Genomic DNA, 23,349 nt, shown 5'->3' with positions numbered 1-23,349 from the left:
GTCCTCAGACACAGACAATGAATCCATTAGGATAATGGACACTGAGTTTGAGTCAAAGTTGTCACTTGGTTTAGAAACATGATCAGTGATGTTAAAAAAACCCAATTTATAAACTTAATCTGGAATGCAGATCCTCTCATACTCCGGTAGTTCCAAAATAAAACTGGGCCTCTTGTGCATCCGTGGAGTATTCGGCTCGATGATTCGCTGAGATTTTAGCTCGCAGAGGTGCTGGCATGCTGAAAACTCCCTGCTTGAACTTCAAACCTTCGTGTTTATACTTACAACATTTATGGTGTAACCTTCTTGGTTTTTACTTCGTATTGTAATTCCTGTGTAGACTGTATACCATAATATATTTGTAACCCTTGCGCTTCAAACTTTTAATTATGTAGCAACACTCTAATTATGTAATGTTTCAGAGTAGTACTCCTAATGTAGATTGGAAGCCTCGAATTGTGACTGCTGTGTAACCCTAATGTGTGTAGCTTGTATAGTGTGATACGAACATAATATGACTGCTCCACTTTCTGAATATGAAACGTCCTGTGCAACCCTATGAATGTATAATGTTACAGAATTTTCTAAAACAATGTTCTGAATCTAATAGGAAATGTGACCTAGCAACTGTGACGGATAACCTTTCAGCTATCAAGATTTCATGCTGACTGACACACAGAACAACTATACCAAGAGAGATGTTTAATTGTTCTCTGTTCCCTAATACGCCGAACACGACTTTGTCATGATCTTGATATTAATTATTGCCTGCGCAACCAAGATAACGAAGCTCAGTTCCGCTCTGCCACCCTATCTGTAATGAAGCACTTTGCTGCATCTTGACCTGAAATGAATCACGTGGCTTTTGCTAAAAGCACTGTTAAGCAGTCGTTAAATAAACCATTCAAGAAGCAATGGCTGTGAGCATGGTTCAAAGCACTCAGCTATGCAATGCTTATGAGTATGCTAGTACTGAATAGGTTTTCAGTCATCAAACGGAAATTTGAAGTTACGGGATTAAGTAAATCAAAAGTGTATTTCAACTTAGTTTCTGTATTTTAACTGAGGCGGCATGAACGGTTCAAAGTTTGACTCTGTGTTAAGCCCTGTGGAACTGACAATCTCCTGTGCACAAGCACGGAAACATAAAACAGTGTTAGTAAGCCGAACAATTTTAACTAGATATAGTTAGTTACTTTCACGGTCCATGGATCATTCTTCACAATAAATCGTAATGATGTGCAGCGCGTCATTTTACATTCACATCAAAAATTAATTTGTAAATATGGCTAATGCTGAATATTCATACATTTATTTATTTTTTTTTTCTTTGGTTTTTTGAATATACGGATGTCAGTAATTCCTATCCACCACATTTTAAACATTACAATAATAGAAACTGTTTTACGGAATGTAAGGAGTTGTCAAGGAAAAGCTTGCTTTCTGTGGCTTGTAACTGACACACTTTAAAATATTTATCGTCCTGTGGCAACTCTTTTCTGACAAGTGGCTACGGTAAGCACGTTATCAAATGTGAAACCTAGAAACCTCACCGCTTAGTTAACTCAGAAATGGTGGCACTCACTTACAACGAAGGTGGATTTTAAAAGCATTTGAAATGGTTCCAGTTTCTTCCTCTCCGGATTTCCGGTCTCACTTCCACGCAATTCTTTGTTGCAGATGGACACGTCCAGGAACTTAAGTCTGGGTTATACATCAATTTCTGAAATCAGAAGAAACTTTCTTAGCCTGCACTAATATTTTTCTATCTTCCTCAGCTTGGCTTTCCTTTGCGATGAGGAGTACTAAAAGTGAGGACAATGACTTGCTTCATTCACCACTTCAGACTTTTTTCTATGTGCTTGCACATCACAAGCTAGACATCTCACATGTAGAAACACAGATTTTACCCATCTAAGAAACATATCGACTATATATGACGGTAGTATCTGTTCCCGAAAGAACAGTTACCATGGATGATCATGCAGCTTTGCTAGAAATGAAATGATAATTAAATAGACACCCTAGCTGCAAGCAGGCGTTGATACACTTCATTGGGGACATGTTGAAAATGTGTGCCCCGACCGGGACTCGAACCCGGGATCTCCTGCTTACATGGCAGGAGCGTGCAAGGATTAAGTCCCTGCAGACGCACTATCCTCTGTGCTCGCGGTGGCTCAGCGAACAGCGACCGCGCTACCGCGCCTTCTTCGCCAATTACCTGCATGCGATCTTTACTTCACCCCCGCTCAGTTGGATGGTGCCACACGCCGACAGCACTCCCGCCCCCCCTGCTGACATCTGAGACTCCCCGCGCTACTTTTTACATTGTAACCCACAGTGGAGTAGGCGCAAGGACACGCGCCTCCTTTCTTTAATGCACTACCCCGGACAACACTGGTCTTTCCCTCACTCCACTGTATATTGCTTCACACCTCTTAGATTACATTAGAATTATTATTCTTTTTTTCCCTGCACCTTGTTCATAAAAAAAAAAAATTCCTCGCCTTGTACGAGTAAATTGTCTTGTTTTATTTTCGCCGGTAGGATGGCATTTCTGTTGTATTTAAGTTTGTGCCAATAAAGAGCTTTTTTTTCATTTAACCTTTTCCTGGTAAAAAAATAAATAAATAAATAAATAAAAATAAAACAAAAATAAATCAAAAAGGTACTTTGAGGGAGTGATTCAGGGATGGGAGGGGGGAGACATCGCGGCCAGGCCTCGGGTTTCGACCCCTGCCCGCCTTGTCTCCACCTACTCATAACTGAACACTCTTAAAAAAAAGAAAAAAAGGAAAAAAAAGAAAGGGGTAGCGTCTAAAAAAAAAAAAAAAAAAAAAAAGATGGATAGAGCGTCTGCCATGTAAGCAGGAGATCCCGGGTTCGAGTCCCGGTCGGGACACACATTTTCAACATGTCCCCAATGAAGTGTATCAACATATCGACTGCCTAATACTCCGATTAACTAACAGTGAGAGGAGGCACGTTTCAGTAACATCTTTTGAGGATGGCTTTGTAGCTTCAAGCTCGTCATTTTTAAATCTACAAAAGTTTTTCTCTATAATCTAACTCTAGAAATTTACAAAATCACTCTGCGCCTGTGTGAAAAGTGGTTCTGGCGGAAGACTGTGTTTGTGCCCAAAGCAATGAAAAATCTTGAGTGTATTAATAATCTGAATCCAGATGATCACCATTTACGTGAAAAATGCAGTTGTGAAGGAATCATTGTTACTTCTAATACTGAAGACTCGCCGTAGTTTCAATTCTTCTAGTGCCATACTCACTATCTGTGACGTGTGTAAAACAGAATTCATGACTAAAAGAATGGAAGAGGATTTGATGATTGTTCAACATTTTATTTTGTTCACGAAATATACATAAAGAATATAAATTATTACACTTTGCAACACTTTCTAATTATAGTTAAATAATATTTTGCAGCCAACAACATAATACAAGAGTTTCTAGTTTTTATTGATTCCCCCAAACTTATTTACCCTATGTAAAAATGAGTAATGTTTTCTGATTTTGTTTAGAAAGTTGTCATTCCTATTTCACCAAAGGTCTGTTCGTGGTCTCTGCATATCCTAAGCGAAGTTAGCATGGTTCATTACAATCATAACTTCAAAGTGACACAAAAGCTAACATTCACAAGTTCGTTACGCTCTATGGTCTAGAGCTGTGTTTTTCAATCTGTGGGTAGCGACACCCTAGGGGGTCGGGTGGCCTTGCTCAGGTATCGCGGACGCAGGAGAAAGCAGTTGCAGCTTAAAAGAAACTTCTCCATTTTATGCTCGCTCAGAGCGAAGCGCGAAGACAATAATCTCGTCAGTGCTTGCTGGCGTACTCGGACAACTGATTGTAGTGACCAAAAACGCGCGACTATGCCCTTGCTGACCCCTTCTCACATCCACGCCTCTACGGCGGCAAGGAATATAATTATATCTCTTCCCATAGAGCGCTGCGACCTCTTTTCACACGCACTTGATTTCTCGATCAGTATAGTATCAATAAAAAGAAAAGTAAATACGTTGCCTTTGAAATCGCTGACATACTTTTATTATACGACGGTTGACTGAAAAGTAATGCCTCCACCTTCGTAACTCTTCAACAGTTGGCAGCATTGGTATGCGACAGGTACTGGTTTGTTCCATAGCCTCTTCTCTACAGCTCCAGTTGGCGGGAAGCCTTAGCATTGAATGGTTGTGTTGTTACAGTGTAAAGTATGGAACCCGGCGTAGACGGTCGGTCAATGCTATTTAAGCTACGTCCAGTCATTGAATTCCTGACAGGAGAAGGTGTCATCCCAAAGGAGTTTCATCAGAGAATGAAAGCAGTTTATGGTGATTATGTTGATGTGAATACTGTTCGTCGTTGGGCGAGTAAGTTTAAAGATGTTGAGGCGGAAACATCAGACCTGCGTGACAAACAAAGAGTTGGGCGTCCTGTGACAGCAACCACCGAGTTCCACAAGCAAAACGTTGACAGATTGATTCAGGACGATCGTCGTATCACTCAGAGAGAAATTGCAAGCACAATCGGCATTTCACAAGAACGTGTGGGTCACATTATTGCTTTGCTTGGCTATTGGAAGATCTGTGCACGGTGGGTACCCCGGATGCTGACTCCTGAAATGAAAGCACACAGACTTGAAGTTTGCCAGGAACTCCCATCGCGTTACAAGAATGAAGGTGGCGCCTTTCTGCATTCAATTGTGACAAGAGACGAAACGTGGGTACACCATTACGAGAGAACTTTGAGACAGTGGTTGCGGAAACAGAGTGTCGACTTCTTCCGTGACGGCTTCAGAAAACTTGTTCATCACTGCATTCGTTGGCAGAAATGTATCCAACTGGCTGGTGATTATGTGGAAAAGTGAATATTGGTAATTAAAGATCACATTCTAAGGATTATTTCTGCGTTTCATTTATTAAAGTATTCCCATCCAAACCCAATTAATGAAGATGGTGGCATTACTTGTCACTCAACCCTCGTAGTTCTGGGAGTCGCCAGAATATTTTTACTTGGACAAGGGTCGCATATTCAAAAAGGTTGAAAAACACTGGTGTAGAAAAACAGACTGAAAGCAGCAAAATACTTCCTACCTTCGTTTTTAGGTAATTAATTAGGAGTAGATTGACTATGAAAAGAGGAAAATGCCACATAAAAGAACTTCTTGCTACACCGTTAATGATCACTCAGAATTGATAGCTATGACTGGATGTTTGCGAATGCTGTTACAAATGGAAGAGTCACAGTGAACAAGCAGTTTCTCTTGTTATATTGTGCGATAAGACAAAGTCAAACTAAAGGTCTTAATCGTTTCTTACATGCTGCCTTTTACGATGAAATAGATGTATGTCTCCGAGATATTATCAGAGGAACTAATTCCTGAAATGAGTCCGTGATCGTTATTAAATTTTACGAACAGTACTGTCTACATCGCCCAACGATTTATATTTATTGCGTAACATTTTGCAACTGCTGTTGTCATCCGACCCAAACTTAAAACTCCTGAAAGGATAATAAGTATCAAGTGTGGCGTCTGCTTTCAGCTCTGCCCCACTGTTTACACAAATACGAGTACTGTTGTATTTGCTCATTTGTGTTTGTGTAATCAGTAGTGAAAAGTTGGTAGTTGATGCGACGCTTCGGCGTGGGTCTTACTGCTCACTTGCTGTGAACTTTGCTGCACAGGTTGTACGTTTGGATTAGAGGTCGGCAGCAGCCGAAACGTGCTATGAAATATTGTAATTAATAAAGAAATCGTTAACGGGGGTAGGACGTCAAACGGTCCGACTTGGAGCAGGAGAGGCACCACAGTACATTTTAATTTCCACTGTCTATACTTTTACAAGTAAATTCATAAAACTTTGTCAGCATGACCAGGAAGGATTCAGGATTCACACTTGTAGCAGCGGAAGTTCAAAAACATAACAAAATAATTTTTTTACATGTGAAATTTCATCATTTTTTCACTTACTGTTGGCTGCATTTGTTGCTATAGGTACGCTTTTCTTCATAATTAAGAGAGACTGTTCGATGAATTTTGCATAGCATACAAACCATACTTACAGGTGTCTGAGACTCTAGAATCTATTTAATTTATGAAAAAATGAATGAGCTGTTTCGTTTTAAACTTTATGTTTAGAAAAAATTCAAATTTTTTAGTTAATTATCTCAATTTTACCACAGTTTTTAATATATTTGGAAAATTCTACATTTCAATACACCTGTAAGTATGGTTTGTATTCATCAAAGAATCTCTCTTAATTGTGAAGAAAAATGTACCTATAGCAACAAATGCAGCCAACAGTAAGTGAAAAAAATGATGAAATTTCATATCTAAAAAAAAATTATTTTGTTATGATTTTGCACTTCCACTGCTATGAGTGTGAATCCTGAATCCTTCCTGGTCATGCTGACAAAGTGTTATGAATTTATTTGTAAAAGTATAGATAGTAGAAAATAAAATGTCCTGTGGTGCCTCTCCTGCTCCAAGTCAGCCCGTATGACGTCCTACCCCCCCCCGTAAGTGATCTGAACAATCTTATTATTGTGTGTGCCCAACATTGTGTCAGTCCTGTAACTGGTAGCTGCCCAGGAATTTAAAAGAGTGGTATTTAAAAAACCGTTGTGTCGTTTTCAGAGAAGGACGACGTGGTTACCTCGTCTGGCATTCCGTCTGCACCAGTGAATCTGAAGTTCAGTTTAGATACGAGGAGAGAATCCAGATTGGTGTGTAATGTGGAAGGAAAGCTGCCATTTGTAGTGACTTCCACATCCCCACTGGAATAGTCCGATATCGAGGCTACAGTAGAGACTGGTCCTTCGCCGCAAAGTGTCTGGAAAAGACACCTGTGTGCGTGTTTGCCGTCGAAGAGCACGTCGAAATCGAACGGCCTGCTCGGGTCGTCCGTCGCCGGCCAGCACTGAAACGGTGGGAAAGTGCCGGAGAACGGACAAACCCACTTGTCCGCGACCAGTTTCTGGAACACGTCGCTCGCCGGAGGGTCGGAGAGAGACGGGAAGTCGAGGTACGTGGCGAAGAAGCACGAATACGGGAGGGGCAGTATGGTGCGCAGCGGCAGCGACGTGGGCTGCTCCTCACGGGAGACTCCACACACGACGGTCGGCGCGCCGCCATGGAACGATATGGTGACGAGGCCGTCGCTGGTGACGAAGCGGTCGCCGTGGTGCTTGTCGGGCACGGGGAAGCACTTCTGCCACTGGGTGCCGGGGCGTCGGGCTGTGAGCGGGAACACGGACCCCGGCAGGGGGGTCTCGCCGGCGAGGCAGTCGAACTGAGGCGTCCTGGTCGCGCTCATCAGCCGGTAGTTGTCGGGCCAGTGGGATCTGCGGAACCTGAAAACACCGACACACTATATTCACCTTTTGTGTTTGCAGCTCTCGTCCTTTTCTTTCCGCATTTGCTGTTAAACTATGGGATACAGCTTTCAAATAACTTACGGGAATTCAGCCAGGTAACACTTACAGCGACCGCCGATATTTCGGCGGGAGAACACCCCGCCATTTTCAAGGCAAACGGCAACGGACAGGCGGCGTACATGCAAATTTAAAACCTCGGTCTTTCTAGAACATCTGAACTCGATCCACCCGAACATTCGTTTTACGATGGAGGTGGAAGAGGATGGTTGCCTTCCCTTTCTTGACGTGTTGGTTAGGAGGAAGGATGATGGATCATTGGGACATGCAGTCTACAGGAAACGTACTCACACCAACTTGTACTTACAGGCTAATAGTTGCCACCATCCGGCTCAGCGTGAAGTGGTACTTCGTACCTTGGTACACAGGGCACATGTCATTTCTGACGCCGAGACTGCCAGCTGAGCTGTCCCATCTTGAAGTTACATTTCGTCAAAATGGTTATAGTGATTGACAGATTGAACGTGCGTTGCGCTATCGACCAACTGTACATCCGGTGAATGATGATAATTCTGAGTCAACACGTAAGTCTACTGCCTTTTTGCCTTACGTACGAAACACGTCCAACAAGATCGGTCGTATTTTACGGAAATATGATGTGAAATGTGTTTTTCCGACCTCCATCTAAAATTAGAGCACTTTTGAGTTCCGTTAAGGATGATCTTGGACTGAGTAAGGCGGGTGTATATCGTATTCCTTGTAGCTGCGGCATGGCATATATTGGTCAAACTATCAGGACCGTGGAGGACCGATGTACTGAGCATAAACGGCACACACGATTACAGCAGCCAAATAGATCTGCTATTGCCGAACATTGCTTGGATACTGGTCACTCCATGTTATATAATAACACCGCGATATTGGCATGCACGTCCAGCTATTGGGACAGTGTTATTAGTGAGGCAGTTGAGATTAAATTAGCGAGCAACCTCGTTAACAGGGATGGGGGTTTCTGTTTAAACTCTGCTTGGAATCCGGCTCTCTCCCTTGTCAAAAAACAGAGGGACAGAGTCAATGCTACCTCACCTGCGAATTCATAGTCTCACTTTCGATAGCTCTGACTTTGGTCATCTTTGGTGGCACTAGTGTTCAGTGTGTATGTTATCTTTCCTGCTTCAGTCCGAGAACCGAGATTTTAAATCTGCATGTACGCCGCCTGTTCGTTGCAGTTTGCCTTGAAAATGGCGGGGTGTTCTCCCGCCGAAATATCGACGGTCGCTGAAAGTGTTACCTGGCTGAATTTCCGGAAGTTATTTGAAAGTTGTATACGCAAGGAGAAACTCAGATCTCACATATGGGATACAGGTTCCGCTTTTTTTTGCCCAAACATGTTTCAGCACCTATGTGCCATTATATGTTGGTTTTTGTTTACCGAAAAATCGCAGAAAGTGAAAATATTTTAGGTTATAACTAATTTAACAAAGTGAGCCCTAAAGGAAGTTTTTGTTCGTTTTGCTTCTTACCGTGATTTTACATTATGTGGTGTTGCAGGACCAACTCTATAGTGTCCTGTTTGTCATCTTCAAACCAAACGATGTAAATGCAAATGTCATCGGCGTTTTAACACATCCTTTGTTTTTTAAAAACAATTTTTGGCATGTCAAAATGTTTTTTGCATATATTTGTTATTATACGCATTATTACCTTAAAAAGAATGAATAAAAGCGCTATGAGTTACCAACAAATGTGCTAAGAGTTATTGGAACCAACAAATCGTACTCATTTAGGCGTAAAGATGATGGTGATGCACAACCATCAGCTTCAACTTTGGGGCAATTTCAGTACCCTTTAATCTGTGTAACTGACTTTAAGAGACATTCCTAATTGTTATAAGACGACTAACAAATTTTGAAATAATAAAAGTATATATAAATATTTTTATGTTTCAATCCAATCAAATCATTTTAGTGACATCTAGCTGCTTTTCGCTTTCATTCTAGCGACATTTAATTGAGTCTTGTTGGCAACACAGCTACGAATGTGGTTTAGCTGTTTGGAGTCGCTTATATTTTAGCATTGTTGCTCAATGAGCATAACGTCGTAATATTACAAGGTCGTTGTTACGATTGGTCACTTGGGGCGGAAGGAACGGGAACTAAGATGGACAGAGGGGATTCTGAAGTTGTCTATTGCTTCTGGCACTGTTTGCTATGACTGTTACTTATCGTCGAATGAGGCGTGGCCTCCGTTTTCTTCCCTCAAGAAGCAGAGCGCGCGGCTATACACTATCTGTGGCGCTAGAAGAGCAGTAGGCTGGGGAAGCGTGGGGAGAGAAGTCTATGGGGGAGAGCGGCAGTTGGTGGGGGGTCGCTCAGAGCTCTATAGGGGAAATGCCGTCCTAAACTGAGGCCTACACTCACATTTTTGGTAAATATTAAGCGGGGCCCATCCACGCCCACAACTGCGACGTGACCTTCCGAAAAGGTCAGTAAAACCTACACATTTCTCTTGTTTCCATGTAAAAATTTGCTTCTTAAGGCCAGAACTCAGCGGGGTTTACACGCTCATCTCACTAGCATGTTGTGCAGACGCAATTGCAAGAGAATTCTGAAACGGTGGTGTATGAAGCTTATTAAGTGAGGAACTGAGGAAAAGTACGAGCAGCATCTGATGAAAAAGCACGTCCTCGGTATAAAAAAGTGTAATGACTTCACTATGTTGTTCCAAAGCCCGTAGCATTTCCTGTTTCACCTGCCATCGATGGCCTTTAAAAATTACATTCTTTCATCGGAAAAGTCTGTAGTCAGTGTAATAACGCGGTAAATAGTGAAACTTTGCATAATAACCATACTGCAAAATACTCTCCTCTTTGTATGCTATGATTTGCCAAGATCTCATTTGGATATTCAACCCGTTTATGAAATATGAGCAATGTTGTGAATATTTCACTCTGACGTTATCGCTGGCGCGGTGCGATCGCAAATGAGTGCGCTACGTCAGATCAGTTTTCTCGACATTGGTGACTGACAGAGGTTTCCAGCCAAGTCTAAAGAAAAATTCGATGTGTTAGCTAAATTTCATATGCAGCAACATATTATGTAATGTGCACCAGGAGCAAAATCATACCGACCCCTACTTTCATGTCAAAGTTTTTCGGATTTCGCGCAGTGTCTACCTTCCACGTAAATGTCACAATTATGTTTATTAACGAAATGATGGGCACATCAGAATGAACCTGACTTATAGTGCTACAAGTAAGCAAAAATGAAACTTTTTACCGAATAGTTTCTACAAAAGCGTTTGAGAAAGGTTGCAGGGCGTGTACGTCGATTCTGTCGTCGCCGACCGGCCGTAAGGGGCCAAGAGCTTATCGGCCTCCCCTACTGAACACACGAATGAACTCGCCGAGCTCTCTGGACTAAAACTGTTCACCGTATCCTGCGCGACGTATACTCGCCGTTAGGGCCTGCGTTAGGTGGTGTTGGTGTGGCCTGTTGACTGGCAGCCAGGATGGGGCAAACCTGTATCCATCCTCCCTATTCGTGTTGTTAGCGTGTTTTATTATTTTTGTGGATTCTCTAGTCTTGCGTTTCGTTAGGGCTGGCGCTTAGCTAGTTCGCAATTATAATCATGAGACGTCTCTCGGATAAACCATCGCTGGAGGCACCATGCAAGACGATCGTCAATCTCACTGACATGGAGTTGTCTAATGAGGCGGTTTCGGTTCTGGAGAAGGGACCCAACTTTGCTCCCACCCCTAGGTTCACGCCGGTCGCGGACGTCGTCAGTGCAGTGGAACAGGTTGCAGCGCGATTACCACCTGAAGCAGCAGAAGAAGTGCGTCGGAAAACTGCCGGGCTCTGACCAGAACTAAACCTACGAAGACTAACATTTCCAGTAGAGAGACGGCGGCCATTGGGGACCTAAGAGAGTGCTCTGATATTGTTATCTTACCTGCTGACAAGGGCAATGCCACTGTTGTTCTTTCCCGTAAGGACTACATTGAGAAGATGCAGCGCCTGCTAGATGACGACTCCTATAGGACCCCACGAAGAAGGTGGAGAACAAGACCAGGGCTCTACTCAAGGACGCGGATCTACCAGAAGGGTACGCCAAGAAATTGTCACCTCAAGGATCTGTACCACCAAGACTTTATGGACTCCCTAAGGTCCACAAAGAGGGGGTACCTATGCGCCCTATTGTCAGCAACATTAGGGCACCTACTTACTTGCTGCAAAATATCTGGCTGAATTACTTAGCCCCTATGTAGGTAAAAGGAAAGACACTGATATCCTAGTGAGCTTCGACGTGGTTTCACTATTCACCAGGGTGCCTCTACGAGAGTCAGTTGAGCTTATTGGGCAGAAATTGAACGAAAAGACCACCACTCTTTAGGCATGTCTTGGCCTCAACGTATTTTTTGTTTGATAGGGAATACTATAAGCAAACGGATGGAGTCGCAATGGGCAGCCCACTCTCGCCGGCGGTCGCGAATTTGCACATGGAGTAGTTCGAGGAGGAAGCCTTGGCGCCATCCAATTGGAAACCTACTTGTTTCTTACGTTATGTCGATGACACGTTCGTCATCTGGCCCCATGGTAGGGACAAGCTCTTGGAATTCCTTACACACCTGAACTCCATACATCCAAACATCAAATTCACTGTGGAGACCGAAGCAGATGGAAGATTACCTTTCCTGGACGTCATGGTCAAGAGAAGAGCTGATGGTACCCTGAGCCACGGTGTGTACAGGAAGAAAACGCACACTGACCTGTACCTGCATGCAGACAGCTGCCACCACCTTTCTCAGAGGAATGGAATACTAAAAACTCAAGTACACAGGGCGTGCAGCATCTCAGACGCAGAGAATCTGCCTCAGGAATTGGAACACCTCAAGACCGTGTTCCGAAATAACGGGTACTCGGAATGGCAGATTAGACGCGCTTTTCGTCCCACCACGACAGTACAACTTGTGGAGACGGATGAATTCACCGAAGAAGAGTTAGCCACTGCCTTTATTCCGACAATGGCGCACTATCGGGGAAAATCGGCCGTATATTAAAGAAACACCGAGTTAAAATCGTCTTTCGCCCGCCCAATAAAACACGGGCATTACTGGCAAGTGTGAAAGATGACCTCGGTTTGAGGAAGGCCGGCATATACCAAATTCCCTGTGAGTGTGGGAAGACTTATATCAGACAAACAGTACGCACCATCGAAGATCGTTGCCGAAAACATCAAAGGCACACTCGACTGAAAGATCCAAATAAGTCGGCGGTAGCAGGGCACTGTTTGTCCGAGATACACAAGATGGATTATAAGCGTACCAAGATCCCGGCTCAGACCTCTAAATATTGGGACAGCGTTATAAGGGAGGGTATCGAAATTCGTACCAGGAAAGATCTTATCAACCGAGATTGCGGCTACAATCTCAGCAAGGCTTGGGACCCGGCACTGAATGTAATTAAGAAGACTCTCAGCAAGAAGTACGAACTGGCGACCAGGGTGGACGTAGCAAGCACATCGACGCTACGACAGATTCCGACGCCCACGTCTTCGCGACCACCGGCGCGCGGGCGCGGACGGCGAAGAGAGCGGCCCGCGGGGGGAGGGGGGGGGGGATTTAAATCGGCCGCCCGCCCTCAGGAGCTCAGTTCGTCAGCGCACCTGACGATGGCGACATGTCTGATCGCCGAAATATTGTGCCCGTTGGACACTATGAACCGGCAGTATACCCGTGGACTGTTCGAGCAACAAATACGCCGGGAGAAACTGAAGAATCATTAGACAAATTGTTTCTTCTACATTTATTCTTATTCCTAAATACAACTTCAAACAGGAAAGTTGTATTTATGGCTTATTGAATTATAATTGGAGTACTACTATGGAATCTTGCTCACCCGAAACTTTGTAATCCTGCGTGTTCGCGGATTAAAATAATTCGAAATACTATCCTTGAATTTACTATCCTCACAGATCCAGCAGCTGGAGAGGCCTCTGTGATACCCCCTATACCTCTGGTTTTCAAACTGTGGGGTGGGCCCTCCAAAGGGGGGGAGGCTATGGGGATGTATAAAAGGGGGCATGGCCGGTGCGAATGGTACCAACGCATTACTTAATTAAGAAAGTAGCTATTTGCACAAGGTAAATGTGTTAGTACTGTAAGATGGCAAGAATATGCCCCTTACATTAAGTCATTAAAGATCACCTAACTCACGTTGAGCGAACAGTAGGGCTGAACAAAAATGACTGACAAGGCACAATGCATCTTGTAGAGGGTATAGTATGGACGTATTGGAATAATTAATATCAGGTGATGGTTTTAAAGTAATTCACACAACATGAAATTAATGTCGGGTGATGGTTTTAAAGTAATTCACATGACATGAAAACTTTGTGGAAATGCGTCGATTTACTGGAGGCTAGTTTATCCCAGGGAAGTATTCGAGTTGACCGTGGCCAGCTGGGGAGCGGCGAAGGGAAGCGACAATAGGCAGCTTAGGGCGGCTCAAGCTCTGAGAAAGCGGTAACAGGGCGTGGCCTCCAGCTGCCTTAAGATGAGTGACAGTGAGTGTGTGGTTGACTCCATGCTGGTGTACCGGGAAGCAGACGGAGAACTTGTATGCCTGTTGATAAATGTACATCGTCCCGTTTTCAGTGAAGCGTGCGAGAAAGCCGCGCAAAGCTGTGGTGGAGTGGTCAACAGAGGCCAAAATATGCATGTTCGTGACTATAGCAACTTCACGCAGAATTCACGGTCCACAGAGTCTGAAGTAAATCAGGTGAAGGGCGACAGAATGAAATACGCCGACCTCCGATGGGAACGTAGGACCAAGGAATCTGAAATACTCTCCTTGGAGTCAGAATTCCGGTAAATTGGTGTTTGTGCAGACGCTAACCTTGATGGGTGGCCTGGGAGGAGCTAAATAGCAGAAGTTGAGAGGAAGGGAAATTTTGTGGGAATTTGTTCACTTCCCAGAGCAGGCATTGGTCGGCGCTGGGAAGCGACGTATAATTAACGCGACTTGCGCTGCAATTGGCGTAAGTGATTTCGCTGGAGAGGAAACCGAGGTGAAGAGCAGACTGGGAGAAGTCTCTGTAGGGGTCTTCCTTTGCCAGCTTGCCTAGAGTGTGGCCATGGCGTTCTTTACTCAGCTTGCCTGAGAAAGAGTGAGCATCTCTGCAGTTTAGGACTTAGCAAATGGAACGATTGAGCTTGGAGATAGGAAGTTTTGGTTAAGCTATGTACTGAGCAAGATAGCTAGAATAGACGACAACAGCCTTGCAGCACCATGAGGTCGGCCGACATCCACACAACGACGCCGCTCCGCCACGCTGTTATCGGTGATATTGCGCCCGCTCCGGCCACTGATTAATTTGTTCGATCACGTCGGCAAAGTTTCCACAAGGGTTTCATGGGCCGTGTATTGTAGAATTCTTCTCGCGCTTCGCATTATGCCTGGGTCAGTCGATAGGAATTACTTTTGAGTTATCGCGCTTTACTCCACGCAAACGCAATTTATTACCACTGCCTGGTAGGAGAGTCATGTAATGTGATGATTGAAGGTCGTGAGTTAAAATAAATTTTTGCTAATCGACTGCATCTGTTTTCAATCAAGTAGTTGAAATCCCAAGTAATTTTCTTAATTAATTTTATGTTCAACATTTGCATCTTGTGTTCAATAGTTGAATATAACATCAGTGTGCACCCCTTTTTAATTAAAAGTGATCAATTCTGAATCAATTAATGTCACCACTGCCACCACAGTTCAATCAGGAGTCACAGGGTCTTATTACTTTCTTTGCATTATCTGATATTGTGGCAGTTTTGCACTCTCTGTTGATCTGTTAGTCAATTGGCTGGGGTGCACACACGCCAAAACCAGATAAGTGACGGGTGGGGTGTTACATATGGCGACCCTGCCAGGATACGATACTTCAGGATTTGCTAGGAAGTAGTCTTGAAAAAGGAAATTTTTCCATGTGATTCATTGCTTAGCCATTTTTAATTGAAAAATGGGTAGCATTAGTTACAATACGTTACATTGTCTTCTGCATGTGCTGTCCTTTGCATTTATAGGTGCCTGTGCATTGTATTTGTGATTTGTTGGAGTACTTATGATGTGCAGTGCCGTAATCAGCCGATGCTGAGCACACAGAACACAATCATTGGTACTAGCCTTGTTGGGGGAATGCTTCATGAACTGTTTGTTGGGTCACTGCTCACACCCAGTGTATCAATTTGTGTCCTGATATATGTTTCACGTTATCTAATTATTGAGAGTAAGGGGTACCTGGGTTTTGAGTTTTCGTGTAACATAAAAGTGCAAATGATAACGAAGGGAAAAGCCAAGACAACGGCACAATATAATCAGATTGTTACTCGGGAGATCATGGGTGATAGTAGGGAAAGCTCTACCGATGAGCGTGACGAACGCGAGCTGCAACTTCGTGAAACTGGGTCTCACGACTGGTTTAGTCCGCTGAATAGCAAGGACGTTGATTCAGGCAGTGATACTGAGGGTTCGGGGGACGCAGGGAGTACAGGATTAATCCATAAGTATGGAAGATCCAGCCTAAGAAGCCAGAGTGTGTTGGAACAAAACGGTGTGCGACCATTATCAAACGATTCATTCACAAGTGATCCGACTAGGGTGCGGAGACGGTACTTGTCTAGATATGGAAGAGTCGCATTTTCAGTCACAAAAGAACGAGGATCAAAATGCGGCTACTCTCAAATATATTACGGACCTTTTGCAACAGATGCAAACAGTGAACTTAGAGCAGAGCGCCAACCTTAATGCTGAAATTAAAAAGGCGAATTCGGAGTTGAAAGAGCAAGTAAAACAGGAGGTAAAGAATCTCGGAGTCAAAATAGAGAAAGAGATTGCCATCATCAAACGAACGGCAATTGAAGCCAAATTAATTGCGAAAGGTGCAAGGAAAATAGCGAGGAAACTCGGGACTCCACGCAAAGCACGGCAAAAGTAGGAAGGGTCATGTTATCAAGGCTACAAAGCCGGATAAAACGTGTCGAAGAAAAGCAACAAGAGCAACCGGACATAGGGCCTAACGAGATTAAAAGTGATCAATTCTGAATCAGTTAATGTCAACACTGCCACCGCAGTTCAATCAGGAGTCACAGAGCGTTATTACTTTCTTTGCGTTATCCGATATTGCGGCAGTTTTGCACTCTCTGTTGATCTGTTAGTCAATTGGCTGGGTTGAACACACGCCAAAACCAGATAAGTGACGGGTGGGGTGTTACAGTACTTATAACGAACTGTCTACCGGGTACCCATTATTTTCTGTGTACTCTGAGATTCATGTTCGTCTTAGATAATCAGTCTAACTGACCGTAGCCAATACGACCGCAGGAATTCATAGCATACGAGAGCAGTAACGTGCGGAAACTTTGTCCATCGTCGCACGTCGGCCCGATTCGGAACACTTCGTGTCCACTGTCTTCTGTAAATGATTTCTCACAGCTTCAATGATACGGTAATTGTTGCCAGACATGGCGTTATTTCCAAGCAGCGCTGGCACTCGAGTTCTAGTTGGACTGAGTTGTTCAGTCACTATCGATCAAAGAAGTAGTTTAGTAGTGTTTACTTTTAATGTGAAAGCTATTTTTTTCTTTACTTCGTCATGAGTAACATGCAATGAACAATAACGAGCAAAAAGATATTTTTAAAAAAGTGGTTAACGAACCAGTATAGTGAGTAGGAGATCACGGGTTCGAATCCCAGTCCGGCACACATATTCACACACATATTCACATATTCACTCGTCGCTGCTGATGCCACACGAAGTTCTCATGCATCAATAATACGTTCCCTTCCCGATCCTTTCTCCAACCTCATCTTTCAGTTTAAATCACACTCAATACTGATAGTTATTTACATCGTGCACTTTCTTCTATTCAATCAATAATTTAAAATCTTTTCAAAAATATGCAAGCTCATCCATCACATTGATTTATTTGTTTCTTTTTTTAACTAGCACATGTGTATACAAATCGTATATGTCTCCAATAAAATATTTATATTATAAATTTTTTGCCGTAGTTCAGTCATCCAGTAGCGTCCATATTCGAAGCACTTTGCGTGAACTGACTTCCGTTTCAGACTGCTCGCAGCCTCAAAGATCTGTCAGCAGTCCCCATTTTTCATCTATTCATTGCGATGTGTTCCAACAGACTTAATAATTTACACGATGTTTGCCACAAACTGGCCATCTCTGTAAAGAGTAAAGCCCGAATATGACGCAAATGCGTGTACTGACCATTTCAGGGAATAAACGCATATGCCGAAGAATTTTATTTAATATCTTGTATTTAGAAATTTTTAAAGGATACAAACCATTTGCTTGACTTCAATGGAGATGTTGCAGTAACTTGCATAGGCATCATAAGTACTCTGTTTTCTCATGTGAATTATGATCAAATTGAAGATTACGTAAAATTTATAGTAATTTGGTTGCACTAATTATTATTTTAGAACTGTAAAATTTTGGCAATTTTTGGAGGGCTTTGTATCGTAGAATTGTGTGTAAAACACAATACAATAGGCCTAAACCATTTTCTTCCCATGTCTATGTCAAGATGTTAGTCGACAAAGCCCATATACAGGGTGGTCCACTGATCGTGACCGGACCAAATATCTCACGAAATAAGCGTCAAACGAAAAAAGAAACTTGTCTAGCTCGAAGGGGGAAACCAGATGGCGCTATGGTTGGCCCGTTAGATGGCGCTGCCATAGGTCAAACGGATATCAACTGCGCTTTTTTAAATAGGAACTCCCATTTTTATTATTCGTGTAGTACGTAAAGAAATATGAATGTTTTAGTTGGACCACTTCTTTCGCTTTGTGATAGATGGCGCTGTAATAGTCACAAACATATGGCTCACAATTTTAGACGAACAGTTGGTAACAGGTAGGTTTTTTAAATTAAAATACACAACGTAGGTAATTTTGAACATTTTATTTCGGTTGTTCCAATGTGATCCATGTACCTTAGTGAACTTATCATTTCTGAGAACGCATGCTGTTACAGCGTGATTACCTGTAAATACCACATTAATGCAATAAATGCTCAAAATGACGTCCGGCAACCTCAGTGCACTTGGCAATACGTGTAACGACATTCCTCTCGTAAATACCACATTAATGCAATAAATGCTCAAAATGACGTCCGGCAACCTCAGTGCACTTGGCAATACGTGTAACGACATTCCTCTCAACAGCGAGTAGTTCGCCTTCCGTAATGTTCGCACATGCATTGACAATGCGCTGACGCATGTTGTGAGGCGTTGCTGGTGGATCACGATAGCAAATATCCTTCAGCTTTGCCTACAGAAAGAAATCCGGGGACGTCAGATCCGGTGAACGTGCGGGCCATGGCATGGTGCTCCGACGACCAATCCACCTGTCATGAAATATGCTACTCAGTACCACTTCACCAGCACGCGAGCTATGTGCTGAACATCCACCATGTTGGAAGTGTATCGCCATTCTGTCATGCAGTGAAATATCTTGTAGTAACACCGGTAGAACATTATGTAGGAAATCAGCATACATTGCAACATTTAGATTGCCGTCGATAAAGTGGAGGCCAATTATCCTTCCTCCCATAATGACGCATCATATATTATCCCGCCAAGGTAGCTGATGTTCCACTTGTTCCAGCCATCGTGGATTTTCCATTGCCCAATAGTGCTTATTATGCCGGTTTACGTTACCGCTGTTGGTGAATACGGCTTCGTCGCTAAATAGAACGCGCGCAAAAAATCTGTCATCGTCCCGTAATTTCTCTTGTGCCCAGTGGCAGAACTGTACACGACGTTCAAAGTCGTCGCCATGCAATTCTTCGTGCATAGAAATATGGTACGGGTGCAATCGGTGTTGATGTAGCATTCTCAACACCGACGTTTTTGAGATTCCCGATTCTCGCGCAGTTTGTCTGCTACTAATGTGCGGATTAGTCGCGACAGCAGCTAAAACACCTACTTTGGCATCATCATTTGTTGCAGGTCGTGGTTGAGATTTCACACGTGGCTGAACACTTCCTGTTTCCTTAAATAACATAACTATCCGGCGAACGGTCCGGACACTTGGATGATGTCGTCCAGGATACCGAGCAGCATACATAGCACACGCCCGTTGGGCATTTTGATCACAATAGCCATACATCAAGAAGATATAGACCTTTTCCGCAATTGGTAAACGGTCGATTTTAACACGGGTAATGTATCACGAAGCAAATATCGTCCGCACTGGCGGAATGTTACGTGATACCACGTACTTATACGTGTGTAACTATTACACCGCCATCTATCACAAAGCGAAAAAAGTGGTCCAACTAAAACATTCATATTTCTTTTCGTACTACACGAATATATAATAAAAAATGGGGATTCCTGTTTTAAAAAAACGCAGTTGATATCCGTTTGACCTATGGCAGCGCCATCTAGCGGGCCAACTATAGCGCCATCTGGTTTCCCCCTTCAAGCTAGACGAGTTTCGTACTTTGTAGTTTTTTCGTTTGATGCTTATTTCGTGAGATATTTGGCCCGGTCGCTATCAATGGACCACCCTGTATACGAGTATTTCCTCGTTACTCAAAAAGGAAAAATGGGCGAGGGAAGCGCAGTACGCCCATCTTTAGTTATTCTTCCCGTGCCGTGTGAGAAAAGTCGGAACATTTGGTATCGATAAACCTCTTTGTCCCACTGGCGCCATCGTCAAAATCTTACTGGTGTGACACTAAAGACGCGAGGGAAGTGGTGCTGTGTCATGGTGTATTGTCTGGCGCTGCCAATTTAAACAATTACGAAATGAGCGATTAATTACTGATGGTAATAAATGTACTTATATAAAATGATCTGACATGACGTAAAATGCTCAATACGCTTTTGTAATATCGTTTTTCTCCACTGACTGCTTAGTGCCACAAACACTTCCAAACAGTTTTATTTATCTTTATACATGTGAACGACGCATTTGCAGATGACCGTCTATCTGTATAATGAGTAATATCAGATCAGTGTTTCTTCCGTGTCAAATTTATACCATTGCAGCGTTTTGGTACGATGAGCGAACTCGTCGGTTGGCAGCTCCGACCTGGAGACAGATACATTCCCCCTCTCACCTCACCCGTCGCCGCAGTACAATGGTACCCCATTGCTCTCCTCAATCTGCTCGCCCTTGAGGTAAAATACTAACTTCAAATGTTCGTACTGTAACAAATACTCTACCGCTCACAATCCACTGAACGCGTGAACATCAGTATATATTTGTGTAGAACTGTGAAGTGTACTCATCGCACTTACCAGTATAAGACCTTGTCCCAAAATGAACTGAGGAAACAGTTATTAAGAAAGGGCATTGTGTTGTGGATGTTGTACGCACAATTTTAGTTAGCGGCCTAACTGGAAGGCTTGCGTAATGCAGAGGGAGTGTTGTTAAGCCGTCGTCTACGTGAGAGGTGGAATGTTGACTTGCCTCCACATGGGTCCTGCCAACCCACAGGTGCGTGCATTTCCTACGGACCGAAACTGGTGGCCGTAGGCCACAGTTATGGATAAAAGCATGTGCCAAAATGAAGTAAATATAAATATAAAACTGAAACCGAATTTTGATACTAAGCAATTTTTATTGTTTTTTACTTCATTGTGCAAGTTTGATTTTGTGGCAGTTCATGAATGCACGAATATTTAAGATGTGATAGTGCGTGGAAATTGGGGCTCTAATAACGATTCTTCACGAATCCGTTTTACTTCCGTGCGGTTTCAATACATTCTCTGTGGATGACGAACTGCGACTTTAATTGGCGATTTATCTGGTAATAAATATGCAACCGGTCGATTTTTTACGATTTATTCAACCATAAACATGTTTTCGAGCCACTGCAAGTTCATCATCAGATGGAGGTGTTACAAAAGCTTTATGTTGTGGACCAAGTGTAACCAATTGCTATGTTGGTGCTACTGGCGGAAACGACGGAAATTTAGTAATCGGTGACGAAACGTTTACGAACCCGAAAGTTTTTTATGTTTTAGGTACTTACAGTGCGTTGCTTTGTGGTATCTATATCAGATCTCTTCCTAGAATGGCCATTATTGAGATATGTACACAAATATACACAATGTTCAGCTGCTCTTGGTTTTACACTGATTCACAGAAAGTAAACACTAGAAGTTTTTACCAACAGTTGCAAATGTCTCCTCTATTACGTTGCTTGTTACCGAGCGGAGTAGCGTAGTGGTTAAGCACACTGGTCTGGCATTCGGAAAGACGACAGTTCAAACCTGCGTCTGGCCATCCTGATTTAGGTTTTCCATCATTTCCCTAATCGCTTAAGCCGGCTGGGATGGCCGAGCGGTTCTAGGCGCTGCTGTCTGGACCCGCGCGACCGCTACGGTCGCAGGTTCAAATCCTGCCTCGGGCATGGATGTATGTGATGTCCTTAGATTAGTTAGGTTTAAGTAGTTCTAAGTTCTAGGGGACTGATGAACTTAGAAGTTAAGTCCCATACTGCTCAGAGCCATTTTTTGAGCCTAATGGCTTAAAGCAAATGGCGGAATGATTCCTTCGAAACGGCACGGCCGCTTTCCTTCTCCTCCTTCCCTAATCCGAGCTTCTGCTCCGTCTCTAATGACCTCGTCGTCGACGGGTCGTTAAACACTGACCTCGTCCTACTGCTCCCAAAGTTGCTTGTTAGCGTATAACTTGTTGAATATGTAGAAAGCAAACTTCCTGCCTTGTATCCTCCATCTGAAGTTCTATCAGATGTAAATTATTTTGCATTTTATGTTCGACGTTTTCCATTAATATAGAAACAACAAGATTTCTAACTGTAGAAAAGTTCGTAAAAATATCAGACGTAAAATCGGAAAGCTATGTAGTAGAGTTTTAAATCCAACTATTTTGATGTCACTAATGTGAGATGTTGAGAAACAAAAGATTGCCAAAAAACTGAGCTTCCTAGAATTAGCTGAAAAAATGCGCCACAGCGATCAGTTTTCAGAAAACTGACGACATCACTAACGATGTTGTCAAATAAATAACACTGATATAAATAATACTGCGAATGGAGAATAATATTGTTGTGGCTTTTGTTGTTGCGCGTCTCCAGACTGTTGTCTCACAAGAAACTCCTAGTGTGGAGGGTCGCAAAAGGCCAATGATGTTCACGGCTTTCGACACCCCACACGAGTACTCACAACAGTGCCACAGTTTTTGTGGCGCTGTTACAAAGCAGAGCAATGTCAACGATTAACGAAGCAAGGATGGTGGTATATCTACAGTAATAGTTCCCGAAGTTGACATTTCGACACAATGGAACCCAAGGAATTTCCCATAGTGAGAAAGAAGTGGCGAACAAATTACTACCGTTTCTGTAAGATGAGTCAGTGGAATGTGTGGTGTCGTATACGCTCCACTGTCCGGACTATGTACGTGTGGCGTACAGTGACGACAATACGTGCTTAACAAGCGAAAGTGATACTGAAACACGTGTCGAGCCATGTAATCCGTCATTCCTGTCAGACAGCGAGCCACAAATTCCGTCTCCAGTGAAACGTGGTAAAGGACAGGCGTTGTCCAAGGAGCGAGTACCAAACATAATTACGTACAAGAAAAATCATCCGCAGCGTAGTAAAGAAACAATTATGAACAGATTTCGAATAAGTCCACGGCAATAAGACAATGTAGTGCATAAGGAAAAGCTATGGATATCTAAGGGAGGCCAAGGCGCACTTGTTACAAAAACTGGTGTTCGCGCGTTTCCAGGATGCTCGATACAATTTATAGGATGTGCATGTTAGTGACCTACTACGTAATGCACATCAGATTGCACGCAGCATAAATTGCAGGAAAGCAGTGGATGGTTGCATAATCACCAACATAGTGGCTGATACAGAAAAACCTCAAGGAGGAGGCGCTAAAGATATCTTGAGCTACC

General features: G+C 43.2%; 1 protein-coding gene across 1 annotated transcript in view; it reads right to left on the bottom strand.

Annotated features, from left to right (window-relative positions):
* Positions 1 to 6,414: 6,414 nt before the first annotated feature.
* Positions 6,415 to 23,349, bottom strand: part of LOC124544686 — a 34,448-nt gene continuing 17,513 nt past the window's right edge. The window contains exon 2 of the mRNA XM_047123318.1: positions 6,415 to 7,365. Within this exon, the coding sequence (XP_046979274.1) occupies positions 6,624 to 7,365 (742 nt within the window). The 3' untranslated portion in view covers positions 6,415 to 6,623. The remainder of the gene's footprint in view (positions 7,366 to 23,349) is intronic.

The sequence above is a fragment of the Schistocerca americana genome, chromosome 8 (genome assembly GCF_021461395.2).
Source record: "Schistocerca americana isolate TAMUIC-IGC-003095 chromosome 8, iqSchAmer2.1, whole genome shotgun sequence".
Lineage (NCBI taxonomy): Eukaryota > Metazoa > Arthropoda > Insecta > Orthoptera > Acrididae > Schistocerca > Schistocerca americana.
Note: the sequence above shows the minus strand (reverse complement) of the source record. Positions and strands in the feature narration are given on the sequence as shown.